Source organism: Pseudoliparis swirei, chromosome 6 (assembly GCF_029220125.1).
Source record: "Pseudoliparis swirei isolate HS2019 ecotype Mariana Trench chromosome 6, NWPU_hadal_v1, whole genome shotgun sequence".
NCBI classification, from domain to species: Eukaryota; Metazoa; Chordata; class Actinopteri; order Perciformes; family Liparidae; genus Pseudoliparis; species Pseudoliparis swirei.
The window spans coordinates 1,836,141-1,848,387 of record NC_079393.1 but is presented as its reverse complement, the minus strand read 5'-3'; the positions used below and the strand labels follow the sequence as shown (position 1 = coordinate 1,848,387).

The 12,247-nt window shown below is 44.7% G+C and overlaps 1 protein-coding gene across 5 annotated transcripts in view; it reads right to left on the bottom strand.

Moving 5' to 3' along the window:
- Positions 1–12,247, bottom strand: part of cadps2 (Ca++-dependent secretion activator 2) — a 91,866-nt gene that overhangs the window by 18,595 nt on the left and 61,024 nt on the right. For all 5 annotated transcript variants that reach the window (XM_056415730.1, XM_056415731.1, XM_056415732.1 and 2 more), the window contains 4 exons: positions 11,320–11,383; positions 10,422–10,545; positions 8,849–8,946; positions 4,419–4,575 (listed from right to left, as the gene is read on the bottom strand). In XM_056415730.1, coding sequence (XP_056271705.1) covers positions 4,419–4,575; positions 8,849–8,946; positions 10,422–10,545; positions 11,320–11,383 — 443 coding nt within the window. The remainder of the gene's footprint in view (positions 1–4,418; positions 4,576–8,848; positions 8,947–10,421; positions 10,546–11,319; positions 11,384–12,247) is intronic.

Below are 12,247 nucleotides of genomic sequence, written 5' to 3'. Positions count from 1 at the left end.
GTCTCTGGAGACGCCGGCGATCCTCGGCGAGTCGAGACAAAAGGCAAGATGGCGGTGGAAGCGCGGCGGCGTCTCTCAGGGCTTCATTAGCTGTAATTCCTCTCTCATGATTAACACACTAGCCTTTTGGCCTCCGGAGAGGAGAGACCGCCGACCGCCGACGAGCAAGTGAGCATTTAAACAATATAGACATAATACACTCGTCAAAGACGACACCCTAAATATATATACACTACATATATATATATATATATATATATCTTAAAAAACATATATATTTAAATATTTATATATATATTAAAAAATACATATATATACATATTGATATATGTATCAATATTTATATACTGTATATATTTATATATGTCTATCTATAGACATATATAAATATTGATATCTAGATATATATATCAATATTTATAAACATAAACATATTTATATATAGAAATAAATCTAACAATATTTATAAATTTAAATATGTAGTCATGTATATATATACACGTATATAAATATGTATATAGTTATATACAAATATTTATTAATATATATAAATAGACATATATTTAATAAAAATATTTATAGATATAGAAACATTTATTTATATACAGAAATATATATATATATAGAAATACGTATTTATAAATACAAATATATATATTTAATAAAAATACTTAGATATTGTTATATATAAATATATATTTTTAATAAAAATATTTAGATATTTATATATATAAATATGTAATCATATATATATAAAGATTTATTTATTTATATATATATATGTATTTATATTTACATATACATATATATATTGTTATATTATTTATATCTATAATTTCAGTCACTTGAGATTGGCTTCCACCGAGGAGGTTTTATTTAATATTTTAACGGTTTTGAATGTGAAAAAAATAAATTTAAAGGCCGGAAAACAATTAGGGAAGTCGTTCATTATTCATCAGAGAAGGTCGACCGGTAAATAAACTTCATCATTCGAGCCTCTGAACTCAAATTAATCTCTCTTTCAGACGTCGTTATGAAGTAGAAGAAGAAGAAAAAAAAAGGGAAGACCTCATTTGTCAAAACTAAGATTTTCACCCGCTCCTGTAATTCGTCTTTTCTTCCCGTCTGTCGCCTTCGTTACGCTTCACTTCAACTCCACTAATGTTGTGACACTCGCAATAATTACGCCGTCGACGGAGAACGGCAATTAGCGAACAAGTATAAAAGATACCGCGCCACGGAGAGAAAAGAGATTTACGGGGTCGCGACCTCTACCCGCCCGCCTGTTACTGTATCGGAGGCGCTTTGGCGCCGGCCGTGTTAAACAACGCCTCGCTCCTCGCCAGCAGCTCCGCTGGCGCCCGGACAAAGCTTCCGAGGAGGAGGGAGGACCCGATGACACCGCTCCGGTTCTCCTTCTCCTCTCTCCGGCAGCCCGGCGGGACCCGACGGCGAGGCGCTCCGACCTGAACACTTCATTTAAAATCTCTTTTCAGGTTGTTGTTCGGTGTTTTTCCTTGCGACCTCGAGATGTCGGAAAGCACGTTGAGAACACGAGTGGGCGTGGACGCCTTCCAGTAAATATGTTTTTTTGTCATTCACAGATTCAACCAAAGACATAATGGAGAAGGTTTATGAGGAGAAACGATGAAATGTCACGTAAAAAAAAAAGATTATTATTTTTTAAATCTTCAGCTTCACATTTCAGAGGCGTGAAGCACTTAGCATTCAAACGCTCCGGCAAGGAAGGAGCGATCGCATTTAGAAAAGGCCTCGTCCACCACACAGGTAGAACTCTGTGTGAGCGGCCATGTTGTTTTTAATTCTCGAAATCTTGGCGGAAGAAATTGAAGCTTTTTATATCTTCAAATCAACATGTCGACCGTCAGAAATCGACGGCTCCCCCAGGTGCATTTCAGGTGCACTTAAGGGATAAATAAGTACAAATACATCGCCAGTACTTCTTTAGGTTTAGTTTGGCTCAAAATGTGTACGTTTGTTACGTAACTCGAGTATGTTTCTTACGTAACTTTAGTACGTTTGTCACGTAACGTGAGTACGTTTGTCACGTAACTTGAGTATGTTTGTTACGTAACGTGAGTATGTTTGTCACGTAATGTGAGTACGTTTGTTATGTAACTTGAGTATGTTTGTTACGTAACGTGAGTACGTTTGTTACGTAACTCGAGTACGTTTGTTATGTAACTCGAGTATGTTTGTTACGTAACGTGAGTACGTTTGTTACGTAACTTTAGTACGTTTGTCACGTAACGTGAATACATTTGTCATGTAACGTGAATACATTTGTCACGTAACTTGAGTATGTTTGTTATATAACTTTAGTACGTTTGTCATGTAACGTGAGTACGTTTGTCACGTAACTTGAGTATGTTTGTTACGTAACGTGAGTACGTTTGTCACGTAACTCGAGTACGTTTGTCACGTAACTCGAGTACGTTTGTTACGTAACGTGAGTACGTTTGTCACGTAACTCGAGTACATTTGTCACGTAACTTTAGTATGTTTGTTACGTAACTTGAGTACGTTTGTCACGTAACGTGAGTATGTTTGTCACGTAACGTGAGTACGTTTGTTACGTAACGTGAGTATGTTTGTTACGTAACGCGAGTACGTTTGCCACGTAACTCGAGTACGTTTGTCACGTAACTTCAGTACGTTTGTGACGTAACGAGTAAATTTGACACGTAACTTGAGTAAATTTTTCACGTAACTTGAGTACGTTTTTCGCGTAACTCACGTGACTAGCTGAACGTCGAAATAAATTGACGTTGTGGTTTCTGAAAATCTGATTCACAATAATAATCCCGATAATCATAATTCATAAACCATAATGTTTTTCTTAAAATGGCACAAAGACAAACTGGAATCACTCCAGCTAAGACGATGTTCTGAGTTCCAGCTTCACTGCATCATTACCGTTATTACAGTAAACCAGCACGAACTGAATCTTCATCACATGAGCCGAGTGAAGCCGGTGAGGTGAGGCGGGCGACAGGTAGGCGGGTCAGCTGACCGCCCTCCCCCCCCCCCCGCGCCGCTCGTGTTAATTAGTCCTCCGCCGTTGCCGTCGACCTTTGACCTCGTCTCTTAACGAGCCTCGCCGTCTCATAATTGGCGCTCTCGGTGGCAAGAACCCGTTTTAGCCGACAGCGGAGGTCGGGCTCTCAGCCGAGGGCAGAGTGAGAGATCTCACAGGTAAAGTATTTATATTCCGCCGCGGGGGAAACTTTGTGCTAATTTTTGTTGTTGCAACAAACACGGATCCAATTTCTCTACGTTCATTATTTTTAAGTCATTACAAAGTGTTTCTCTTTGGAGGTGTGAAGACGACAGGAAAGAACTCAAGTTATGTTCTCAGTTAAAGTGGTGACTCCTCTGGTTGTATAGAAGTCAACGATTCCTGTAATAAATCTGCATTCTCTCTATTGACCACCAGGGGGCGACTCCTCTGGTTGTATAGAAGTCTATGCTTCATGTGTCTCATTCAACATTCGCTTGTACTAAGCTCCGCCCCTTTTGGTGCCAAGAAGGCGGAGGTCAGAAAGCAAGATGGCGACGGCGAGGAACCAGAAACACGTGTTTTGTATCCGGTTCGTTTCACCACCAGAGAAACGGACCGGATTTAATTTGGAGAAGATCAGGAAGCGCTGCGTGTGTGTATGTGTGTGTGTGTGTATGTTTGTGCGTGCGTGTCTGTGTGTTAGTGTGTGTGTTAGTGCATTTGTGTGTGGGTGTGTTAGTGTGTGTATGTGTGTGTGTGTGCATGCGTGTGCGTTAGTGTGTCAGTGTGTGTGTTAGTGTGTGTGTTAGTGTGTCAGTGTATGGGTGCGTGTGTGTTAGTATGTGTGTGTTAGTGTGTGTGTGTGTGCGTGTGTGTGTTAGTATGTGTGTGTTAGTGTGTGTGTGTGTGTGCGTGTGTGTGTTAGTATGTGTGTGTTAGTGTGTGGTGTGTGTGTGTTAGTGTGTGCGTGTGTGTGTGTGTTAGTATGTGTGTGTTAGTGTGTGTGTGTGTTGCTGGTTCAGAGCCCACAGAAACTGGCAGAGTGAAGATTCTCTGAATGTTTCTGACACTCGGCCGACGAGTCGAACCACAATAAACCTTCAGAGGGGAAAACAGGGGGAGGCCGTTAGACGTGAGAGGAACGATGGAGACGAGGAGGAGGAGGAGAAGAAGAGGAAGGAGAAGAATAAGAAGAAAAAGTGGAAGAATAAGAAAAAAGAAGGAGAAGAAGAGACGAAGTCGTGAAATGTGAGATAATGCTCTCGATGAAATATTAAGTGTTAATCTTCGTTTGTGTTATTTCTGATGGAAGCGTCCGTCACACGTGATGCGTTCAATGCCCGTTGGTTTTCACAGCCTCTGGCCGTGATAGACGGAGAGAGAAGGTCAAACTCACGGTCCAGTCGCAGGAAGTTGTTGAGCATCTGGAACAGAGGGAAGCTGTCCCACGAGTCCACGGGCTGCTCCTGCAGAGCAGCGTCCATGTCGGCTCGGTACAGAGCCAGGAAGGCCTCGGCGTGGGCGGCCATCAGATCGGACCACCACGAGAACGCCTGGGACAGGGGGACAGGAAGTGGTCTGTGTTTACATGAGACACACAGTGATGACATCACAGGAAGTGGTCTGGGTTTAACGTCACAGGAGGACAGGAAGTGGTCTGGGTTTTGGTTTACAACTCTTCAAAAAGTTCAGTTTAACATAACAAAACCAACGAGCTACATTCAGTTTATTTTATATTTAAATATAGCCCAATGTCACAAACCATGTATATGCTAACCACGCGCTGTGTGCTAACCACGTGCTGCATGCTAATGCTAACCACATGCTGCATGCTAATGCTAATGTTGTTGACCGTCTTCTCCAGGTCAACCTTGAACAAATGTATTTTTAATCTCAATGGGTTTCACCAGGTTAAATAAAGGTTTAATAATACAAATAAATCATGTGCTGCATGCTAACCTCGTGCTGTGTGCTAATGCTAACCACAAACTGTGTGCTAACCACGTACTGGATGCTAACCACATCCTGCGTGCTAATGCTAACCATGGGCTGCGTGCTAACCCCTGACTACTCCGACGTTTCTTGCATGTGTGTTTTGCTTTCTGTCGCCGTGTGGAGGCAACAGATACGTAACAGAATCCCGTATCGAGAACCTTGAATCCAAAAGGGATGTTCGGTGGTTTTGAAATAACTTTTCAACGTGTTTTACACCAGAAGACTTTTTCTATTTTCATACAATAGTCAATTAAAAACTCTGCACTGGGAATGCTATTCAACAAGCGGCTCCACGCGTGTCTGGAGTGAATAATTGCATTTTGTATTTTAGACATGTAATAAATTCAAATCACTTTGACGTGAAAAACATCCTAAATAAATAAATAAATAGCAGATGCGATAAAATCTTCAGCCGCTGCTTTTAAACTGAAAAGGAGGATGAAGGAAGAAAAAAAACCATCCAGACGAGCTTCTCGCATTCCTCCTGTGGATCTCCAGAAGGTCAGAGGTCGGCCTGCTCCGGTGACTAAAGGACTTCCCAGATGAAAAGTGCAACCGGCCTTGAGTCGCATGCCGGCTGCACGGAGGTCGGTATTCGGAGATGGCGGCGAGAGTAAAGGGAAGCGGCGCGGCGGCTCGTACTCGTGGCCTTGTGAGGACGCCTTTTCAAACACGCCTTTTCAAACGCGCCTTTTCAGGTTTTTCGGTCTGATAGAAAACAGATACAGGGAATAAAGGTCTGATAGAAAACAGATACAGGGAATAAAGGTTTGATAGAAAACAGATACAGGGAATAAAGGTCTGATAGAAAAATGGATAAAGGGAATATAGGTCTGATAGAGAAACGGATGAAGGGAATAAAGGTCTGATAGAAAACAGATACAGGGAATAAAGGTCTGATAGAAAACAGATACAAGGAATAAAGGTCTGATAGAGAAATGGATAAAAGGGAATAAAGGTCTGATAGAGAAATGGATGAAAGGGAATAAAGTTCTGATAGAAAACAGATAGAGGGAATAAAGGTCTGATAGAAAACAGATAGAGGGAATAAAGGTCTGATAGAGAAACGGATGAAGGGAATAAAGGTCTGATAGAGAAATGGATAAAAGGGAATAAAGGTCTGATAGAGAAAGGGATAAAGGGAATAAAGGTCTGATAGACAACAGATAGAGGGAATAAAGGTCTGATAGAAAACAAATACAGGGAATACATTTCTGATAAAGAAATGGATAAAGGGAATAAAGGTCTGATAGAGAAACGGATAAAAGGGAATAAAGGTCTGATAGAAAAATGGATGAAAGGGAATAAAGGTCTGATAGAAAACAGATAGAGGGAATAAAGGTCTGATAGAGAAACGGATGAAGGGAATAAAGGTCTGATAGAGAAACGGATAAAGGGAATAAAGGTCTGATAGAGACACGGATGAAAGGGAATAAAGGTCTGATAGAAAACAGATAGAGGGAATAAAGGTCTGATAGAAAACAGATAGAGGGAATAAAGGTCTGATAGAGAAACGGATGAAGGGAATAAAGGTCTGATAGAGAAACGGATGAAGGGAATAAAGGTCTGATAGAGAAACGGATGAAGGGAATAAAGGTCTGATAGAGAAACGGATGAAGGGAATAAAGGTCTGATAGAGAAACGGATGAAGGGAATAAAGGTCTGATAGAGAAACGGATGAAGGGAATAAAGGTCTGATAGAGAAACGGATGAAGGGAATAAAGGTCTGATAGAGTAACGGATAAAGGGAATAAAGTTCTGATAGAGACACGGATGAAGGGAATACAGGTCTGATAAAAAACAGATAGAGGGAATAAAGGTCTGATAGAGACACGGATAAAGGGAATACAGGTCTGATAGAGCAACGGAGGAAGGGAATAAAGTTGTGAAGGAGTAAAACAAATAAAAAGGGCAACAAAAGTAATTGAATACGAACAAAAGGACTGGAAGACATCAAGAAAGAGTAAAGGAAAGAAAGGACAATGGTAGGAAATGGAGAAAAGAAGAAGGGAGAGAACATGAAAGAAGGTGAAGAACGAGAAACAGGGAGGATTGGAAGAGAGGAGGGAAGAGGATGAAGTGACGAGTTACAGGAGAATGGAAGAGAGGAGGATGACGAAGTAAATGAAAAAGTTAGAGGAGGGGAATTAAAGTGAAAGAATAAAAGAAAAAGGGACGATAGAAGGGAAGAAGAGAGACAGAGCAATGCAAAATAAATAAAGGGTAAATTAAGGAATGAAAGGTGGAAGAAGGTAAAACGGGAACATTTAAAGATTATGGAAAAAGAGAAAGAGGAAATGTAAATGAAAGAAAAGATCTCGGAGATGTGAATAAACAAAACAAAAGAGGAGAAGGAAGAGAAACACTTAAAGACTGGAAGGTTGGGAAAAAAGGGGGACCGAAGTAAAGAAAGCTTGAAAGGAAGGAGGAAGAAAGAGGAAGAGGACCGAGAGACGAAGAACAAAGGGATACAACCAAGCAGAAGAGGTGAAGGATGAAGAACAAAGGAAGAAGAACAAAGAAAGACAAGCACACAAAGGAGAAGAAAGAAGACGGCGGCCATTTTATCTCACAACCACAACCAGAAGGCCATGGAGGACGAGGGCCAAGGAGATGGACACAACAACAACAACAACAACAAGAGAAGGAACTCACCTCTCTTCCCTTCCCCCCCGAGGAACACAAGAGAGAAACAGAAAGCAGCGTCAGATCAATTATGACAACTTGAATCTGATTTACCAGGAGCAGGAGTTTCCTTTAGGGGGGAGGGGCTAAGGAAGGGGGGAGGGGCTAATGAAGTGAGTTCAAACCTTTTGAAACTTTTGTGTGTTTGTGTACGAGTTTCTTCTTCTTCTTGTGTCGGTCAGTGTTTGTCGTCACTGAGACCGCCGGCTGGTGATTCTAGAGGCAAAAATGGCGGCGTCTGTGTGTGCGTCTGTTAGCACGTTAGCACGTTAGCAGAGCATTTTTGTTACGTTTCCTGCTACGACGGCGTTTACGAGCGCACGACTTCCGGACGTCGCCGCTCCGCTCCGAAGGTTCTGATCTTATGTTTTTTTATCCGTTATTATTTTCCTCCTCGAATAAACCCGAACGGGGGATTCTTCGTGGACGCACCTGCGTGATCTGATGACATCACGACTCGCTCTGAGCCAATCAGGGCTCGCCGTGCGACTTCGTTCCTCGACGTGTAAACGATGACATCTTCAAAACAATTAGGATCCGTCTCTTAATTTAATTGTGACAGCTTGAGGAAGAAAAAAAAAGCGGAAAAAAGGCGCCTCCATCCATCTCGTCGTCGACGTCTGAAGCCCCCCCCCCCGGGGGCGGCGGTCGCCACGGCAACACGTTATTAATAGATCAGAAGCAGATGCCCGAGTTCGTCGCGCTGCCACTTAGGGGCCCGGTACCAGAGCGCTGACACCTGCGATTGATCAGTTTTACGCGACGCTGGCTGACGGGCGCTCTGGGGCGGGCGTGGGCGGCGTCTTCACCGGCGGCGAGCGGGGGAGGGAGGGGGGCGACAGAAAAGTGATCAAAAAGCGTTAATGAAATGATCGAGTGACTCCGCGGTGTCACTCACGCGGGAGGGGGCGGGGCAACAGATGCTTGTTTCTGCGTATTCGAAAGAAAGTACAACGTGAATAAAGATGTTTAAAAATATGGACAATATAGTTATTGTAGTAAAAGAACACCTTATTTGGATGCACCGTGGACTCGGTTTCCCATAATGCATCGCCGAGTCGTCCCGAACCCGAGGAGAACGATGTCGTCCCGTCCTACCCTTTCACAATAAAAGCCCCAGATTCACTCATCTTTTTAGCGACTCACCTCGGAGTGGTGCTCGTCGTTCTGCTGCAGGACCTCGATGCAGAGCTCCCCCAGCCTCAGGGAGGCCTCCAGCCTCTTCTGGGGGTCCTGGGGGTCCGCTGGAGGACACACGGAACACAGGGCATGAACTCAGAGGACCCTTTGGTTCTCTGCCTGCAGTTTGGTCTTTAAAGTCACCATGAGGGACTTTCACCTGGCCCTGAACCAGTCTCAGTGTAGTCCTGGTCCTCTAGACCTCCATCAGTAAACTAGACCACCAGAGAGGAGGTCGTCTGGTTGTATAGAGTTCTTCTTAAAGCTCATCGGATTCTGGTGAAAATAGATGATGTCATGCAGGAACCAACACTACCACTTTAGTCCACAGGGGGCACCAGAACCAACACTACCACTTTAGTCCACAGGGGGCATCAGAACCAACACTACCACTTTAGTCCACAGGGGGCACCAGAACCAACACTACCACTTTAGTCCACAGGGGGCAACAGAACCAACACTACCACTTTAGTCCACAGGGGGCGCCAGAACCAACACTACCACTTTAGTCCACAGGGGGCACCAGAACCAACACTACCACTTTAGTCCACAGGGGGCAGCAGAACCAACACTACCACTTTAGTCCACAGGGGGCAACAGAACCAACACTACCACTTTAGTCCACAGGGGCACCAGAAACAACACTACCACTTTAGTCCACAGGGGGCAGCAGAACCAACACTACCACTTTAGTCCACAGGGGGCACCAGAAACAACACTACCACTTTAGTCCACAGGGGGCAGCAGAACCAACACTACCACTTTAGTCCACAGGGGGCACCAGAACCAACACTACCACTTTAGTCCACAGGGGGCCAGAACCAACACTACCACTTTAGTCCACAGGGGGCACCAGAACCAACACTACCACTTTAGTCCACAGGGGGCACCAGAACCAACACTACCACTTTAGTCCACAGGGGGCAGCAGAACCAACACTACCACTTTAGTCCACAGGGGGCACCAGAACCAACACTACCACTTTAGTCCACAGGGGGCACCAGAACCATCACTACCACTTTAGTCCACAGGGGGCAACAGAACCATCACTACCACTGTAGTCCACAGGGGGCACCAGAAACAACACTACCACTTTAGTCCACAGGGGGCAACAGAACCATCACTACCACTGTAGTCCACAGGGGGCACCAGAACCAACACTACCACTTTAGTCCACAGGGGGCGCCAGAACCAACACTACCACTTTAGTCCACAGGGGGCAGCAGAACCAACACTACCACTTTAGTCCACAGGGGGCACCAGAAACAACACTACCACTTTAGTCCACAGGGGGCAGCAGAACCAACACTACCACTTTAGTCCACAGGGGGCGCCAGAACCAACACTACCACTTTAGTCCACAGGGGGCACCAGAACCAACACTACCACTTTAGTCCACAGGGGGCGTCATTGTAGTAACTTCCTCTTAGAAACAACTTGATTGATCTCTTCTTCTGTGGTTTCCTCACAAACCCTTTGCACAGAGGAGGCTCGCCTGTGATCTGCTCGCCTGTGATCTGCTCGCCTGTGATTGGCTCACCTGTGAGGTGGGCGTACTCCGTGAGCTGGCGGTAGTTGACGTGCGCGGCGTTCTCCAGACACCTCTGCACCAGCCTCCTCATCTCCTCCGGCGGCGCCGGCGTGGTGATGTCCTTCATCAGGACCTGACCACGTGGAACAGAAACACGTTGCTCCCATTGACCCTGAACGCCTCACAGCTTAAACAATACATTTGTACTTTGTTATTAAATATAATTACACGACCACTTCAGGCAGGAAGTTGATCTTCATAACTTTATAACATGTTTAAGACGTTATATTTCCACCTGTGCACGTCTCTCTCATTCAGGATGAGTCACTGAGCGTGAGGAAGAGGAGGCCACTTCATGGCACGTGTGAATAAAATCTTCATCGACGTTGTGTGGACAGAATTAACTCCTCACTATAAATAGTTTGTCTTAAGGCGAGCGCTCTGACTTCACGCGTGTTGCTCCATTTCTCTTCTTTCATTCTAGAGGAAAGAAAACTTTTATTTTACTACTTTTTCTTCCTCTTATAAAAGGAGAATAAAGATTCTTATGAACAAAGTAATTAATATAAAACTATTCAGGAGGTTATTGATGGATAACCGATGTAAATATATTGCTCTATTTTGCTACTTTTCATTTTAGAGGAAAGAAAACATTCATTTTACGACTTTTTCTTCCTCTCAAAGTTCTAAAAAAGAGAATTTTATGAAACTCCATGAACATAGTAGTGAATGTAGAACTATTTAGGAGGTTATTAAAGGATACAACTCTAAATAGTTGAATAATAATGCATAATAAGGCCTTAATAAGTGCTTCATAATGACAAATAAACCCTGAGGTACTTGGGATGTATTTTGATAATTTGTCGTCTCCGCGGACAGGAAGTGGCGTTTAGAGGCGTCGCCGTACCCTTTCCTGCAGGGCCAGCGTTGCCTTCAGGGCCCCGTCTGGTCGGCCAAAGGGAAAGCAGTACCTGCAGAGGTAGAGACGGGGCGTCACCACGGTGTGTGTGTGTGTGTGTGTGAACATAACATAAAGATAAGAAGAACAATGGGAGAGGGCAGCGCGTCAACAGATGGCTGCCTCCGTTCGACCAATCACAGCGCTCCTCTCCCCGGGAGGTCACGAGGTTCCCACACCGAGAAGAGACGAGTGAACACGACATTCACTAAGCGTCGGCCGCGCAGGTCACATGGTGCAGGTCACATGGGTCAGGTCACATGGTCCAGGTCACATGGTGCAGGACACATGGTCCAGGTCACATGGTCCAGGTCACATGGGTCAGGTCACATGGTCCAGGTCACATGGTCCAGGTCACATGGTCCAGGTCACATGGTCCAGGTCACATGGGTCAGGTCACATGGTCCAGGACACATGGTCAGGTCACATGGTCAGGTCACATGGTCCAGGTCACATGGTCCAGGTCACATGGTGCAGGTCACATGGTGCAGGACACATGGTCCAGGTCACATGGGTCAGGTCACATGGTCCAGGTCACATGGTCCAGGTCACATGGTCAGGTCACATGGTCAGGTCACATGGTCCAGGTCACATGGGTCAGGTCACATGGTCAGGTCACATGGTCCAGGTCACATGGGTCAGGTCACATGGTCCAGGTCACATGGGTCAGGTCACATGGTCCAGGTCACATGGTCCAGGTCACATGGTCCAGGTCACATGGTCAGGTCACATGGTCAGGTCACATGGGTCATGTCACATGGGTCAGGTCACATGGGTCAGGTCACATGGTCCAGGTCACATGGTCCAGGTCACATGGTCCAGGTCACATGGGTCAGGTCACATGGCCAGGTCACATGGTCCAGGTCACATGGTCAGG